The 4,485-nt window shown below is 52.8% G+C and overlaps 1 protein-coding gene across 1 annotated transcript; it reads right to left on the minus strand.

Moving 5' to 3' along the window:
- Positions 1 to 288: 288 nt before the first annotated feature.
- Positions 289 to 4,485, minus strand: slc26a2 (solute carrier family 26 member 2; the record flags this gene model as incomplete). The annotated part of the gene is made up of 3 exons (XM_080843015.1): positions 289 to 2,034; positions 2,250 to 2,989; positions 3,880 to 4,485. The coding sequence occupies 3 exons, from the start codon at positions 4,483 to 4,485 to the stop codon at positions 1,182 to 1,184; spliced, it is 2,199 nt and encodes a 732-aa protein (XP_080699141.1). The 3' UTR covers positions 289 to 1,181.

Below are 4,485 nucleotides of genomic sequence, written 5' to 3' on the forward strand. Positions count from 1 at the left end.
ACACACACACACACACACAAGTTCTCCCACCTGTTGTCTGGTGTTGAGATACCATCAGTGACACTGTGTTTATTGTCAGAGTTCTCCCACCTCGTTAATAGGTGGTGAGATGATCATCATTAAGAGAGTGACACTTTTGCAGATATGTTGAGCGCATAGCTGCAGATACGTCAACTTCCTGCCAACCCACTGGCATTGTCTGTATGGTGACAGAGTGCTGGCATTGTGGCTGCTTCTCACCTTCAGGTGGTTACTGCCCATTTCTCACAGCAACCAGACACAGTTTCAGGCAGATCTTCAATATCATATAACATTCAGAGTGACTGTGCAGATATTCTAGTCCTCCCCCACTCTAAAGGGAGGTGCTGAGAGTGTAATGTTTGCCCAGTCTGGATGACCTGGCATCCTGGTGCTCGGAAGACTCCAGTGCGGAGTATTGTTATGGCTTCGGTAAACATTCAGTCTTGCAAGGCTATCTGGGTGAAAGAGTGTAGCCACACCCCACCCTTTCACCCAGCCACATGATCCTGAGCTGCTCTGGCGGTACACCGCCCTTAGTTTTGGTGACGGGGTGTAATCAGTAACATTAGTCCTTTTGTAGCAATCTACAGTGGAAAAGATTGTCATGCTTTGTTAAGGGTCAACAATAATACAAGAGGATCCGTAAGGATCACTGACTTTGCTAGATTTTGCTTACAAATAACATACCCTCTTTTCCGCTACTTTGGGAAAATATAAGACAAAACATTTTTTAGTCATAAATATAGAAGTTAAAAATAAAATGGAGGAGTTTAGTGCTACTATACTGCTCTCCTGAAAGGCAGGCCTTGGATGACTTCAGTTCAACTGAACTAGAGTTTACACAACTATAACACCTAAACAGCTAAAAAGCTAAAGAGAGTCATTTGTCTATAAAGCCTTGGCAATATATTGAAAAGATAAATAAATGTACTGAATACATTTGAATATTGAGGCAGGTCCTGGTCTCTGGCAAGTTTGAAACTTTCCAGCCATTTTAAGGCACTTGTGTGATTGAAGGTACCAAAAAGGTGAACGTACACACTCTCTCTCTCGCTCTCTCGCTCGCTCGCTCGCTCACTCGCTCACTCACTCACTCGCTCACTCACTCACTCACTCGCTCACACACACACACACACACACACACACACACACGTTAAGATTCAACAGCTGTTTTCACAGCCTCCATTTTGAGAGGACAGGCTTTGTGCGTACAGCACTGCGTCGGCGATGGTTAGAAACACAACCTCACTGTGCTCGCCCTTGTCCTCCAAGTACCCACCCCTCTGCAGCGACTCGGAGACGGACGGACGGCACCGCGTGAGCAGCAGACGTACGCCCACCTCTGCGTAGTCCTTCCGCACCTCCTTGAGCGCGCCCACGCCGGCCGAGTCCAAGAACAGCACGGGGCTGCAGTCCAGCACCAGGCTGTGGAAGTTGGCGCGTTGCGGTAGGATGGCCTCTCCGCTGCACGCCCCCACCTCCAGGGACTCGGGCGGGCACGTGTCACCCCCTGAGACAGGAGCCCCCCTCTCGTCCCCAGACCCCTGCTGCCCCCCCGCCGCTGCCAATGCCCCCTCTTCCAGCTTCCTCCGGCGCTTCTCCTGCCTGCGGCGCTGGGCCTTCTCGTGGACCGGGTCCAAGCCCACGGCGCGGTACAATGCGCGCTTGAACAGCATCTGGTTGGCGTAGTAGATTGGCGCCTCGTAGCGTACCACGGCCACCCCCGGCTGCGTGCTCAGGCCTCGGTACCAGCCCATGTCCTCGTAGAGCTCCGCCTCTCTGGCCCGGCCCAGCTGCACGGCACCAGCACGCTGAGTACGGCCCAGAACACAGAAGGCCGACACCAGAACCCCCACCAGCAGGCCCAGCTCGGTGTTGACTAGAGCAGAGGTCGCCATGGTGATGAGCCAGATGGAAGCGTCCACGTGGTTGGCTCGCCACATGCGCGGCACGTCAGTGAACTTCCTTAGCGCCCCCCGGAGGTTCACTACGATAATGACAGCCAGCACACACCTGGGGATACCAGCAAAGCACATTAGCAGGAGAATACTAAATATTATCCTTTCTCAATCAGCTACTCAATCAGCCATTCAGTTCTCTTTGTTTCACTAGATTTTCAATCAATTTTAAACAATTAAGCAATATGAGAATATACAGAATATAATGTATTTCAGAAACACCATTACTAGCCACCCCATCCCCTCCACCCACCCCCCACCCAGTCTTACTTCTGCAGGGAGTAGAAGAGTGGGGCGATGAGCAGCAGAACCAGCAGCAGAACCAGCGCTGTGACCAGCGCCGAGAGCTGGGTCTGGCAGCCCGTCGACTCCTTCACAAGGGTCTTGGTCAGCGCTGCACTGGTGGTGAAACAGCGGAAGAAGGAGGGCAGGATGTTGCAGAAGCCGATGGCGAACATCTCCTGGTTGGCGTCCACCGCGTAGCCGTGCTTCTTGGCGAACATCTCGGACAGTGAGACGGTGATGGCGAAGCCGACCAGCGCGATGGAGAAGGCGTCCACCGCCACGTTGGGGATGAGGTGCCAGGCGGGCAGCTGCGGTGGCAGGAAGCCCGTGGGGATGGCGCCTGCCACCTCTGAGCCGTAGCGCTCACGGAAACCGCCGAAGTGAGAAGCCAGGGTGGCTGCGATCACCACGAACAGCTCGAACGGGATCGGTGCCCGCAGCTTGGCCTTGAAGCGGTCGTTGAGCTCCTTGGCGGGCACGAGCACCAGGATGCAGAGCAGGCTGGTCAGCAAGTCGCAGAGGTTGGTGCTGCCCAGGTTGCTGAGCAGGCTCACCCAGGTCTTGATGAGGGAGCCCCAGCCTTGAGCGCGGGGGAGTTTGAGACCCAGGAGATACTTCAGCTGGGAGGTAAGGATGGTGAGGGAGGCTCCTGTGGCAAAGCCGCTTAGCAGGGAGTCGGACAGGAAGACGGAGACAAAGCCCACCTGCAGCAGGCCCATCAGCACCTGCTCAGAGGGGAGATCGACAGCCCTCATTGTTACCACGGAAACAACCCCCTAATGCAATCTGCTTGGCTTCCTGCTATGCTCAATGTGAACCAGGAGCCCAAGCAGGCAGGATGATGACTTTAGGGACACAAACTAAACTGAGCTGCAATAAACATTGCAAAATAATACACAGGTGCTTTAACCTCATGGGGACTTAGAGCTGTGCATTCTCCCTCAACAAAAACATATGTCTGACTGCCTGATACTACATCCTGACCCTGTCATACAAAAGCATGTTGAATTATGATTTCATGCATGGAAAAATAAGATGCAACACAACCTATTATAGCAAATAACTTCCATATCCTCCAGGGCGACCTTCATTTCAAGCAATGACACATTCAGATGAATTTTGTGCATTTTCCCTCTTCAAGCCAAACACTTCACTAGGTTCTTGCCTAGTTTCCATCACCTTGGACCGAACACATGTTAGCGGTCTGTATACAGAATAGAAAAGTGGCAGCTATTTTTTTTTTTTTAGGGCAATCTCATCGGGGGAACAGGCGTGGTGTTGACACCATAGCACCACTTCCACAACTACAGCCCAACTGTATGCAATCCGACCCTGGCTGCATTAAGTGCAAAGTAATAAATCATCCTCAAATGTAATTATCATGTAAAATGACATATTATTTGACATTATTAATTGCAACCTTAAACCAAATTCTCCTACGCCCAAGTAGCCTGCATCTTGAAGCAAATTGCACTTTCTAATTCACTTATAACTAAAATGTTAATAGTTTAGGACACTAAACACATAGTAGGGTCGAACTCTGTGTTGATGGGAGATGTGCTCTGATGCATGTTAAGTCCATTCAATCTAAATCCACCCTGCACTTGAGACGTACCTGGTAGATCCCTGCGGTGAAGGTGACCGTTGCCCCCACCAGGATGGCATAGCAGCTGCGGTCACACACCAGTCCGATGGTGCCGTTCTCCACTGCTGCTCCAGCTACACTAGTGGTCAGGTTGGCACTGTTCTCAGAGGGGTACCCCGCCAGCGCCAGCTCCCGATCCACAACCTGCCCCACCAGCAGGCACAGCACCCCGAAAATGCCCACGGAGATGTGGCGCGAGCTGCCCAGCAGGGCGTAGATGATGCTGGAGAAGAAGGAGGTGTAGAGCCCGTAGATGGGGTCCTGCCCAGCCAGCAGCGAGTAAGCGATGGACTGGGGTACCAGCAAAATGCCCACGATCACCCCCGACATCACATCCCCCATCAACCACTCCTTCAAGCGGTACCGTGGCAACCATCTGAGGATGGGGACAGAGTCCAGGAGGAGGGCCTTGGCACGGGCATGGCTGCAAGTACAGAGCTTCTTGGCGCGGTGACGCACTTGGGCACTCAAGGGCTCTGTATTGTGCTCCCACTCCTCCAGGGTGAGGGGGGTGTGCAGTGGGCAGATGTGGTCGCCGTCATGAACCTGCCCCGCCTCGCCATCTTCCACTGCCAT

This window comes from Sprattus sprattus (assembly GCF_963457725.1).
Source record: "Sprattus sprattus genome assembly, chromosome: 8".
Classification (NCBI taxonomy): Eukaryota; Metazoa; Chordata; class Actinopteri; order Clupeiformes; family Clupeidae; genus Sprattus; species Sprattus sprattus.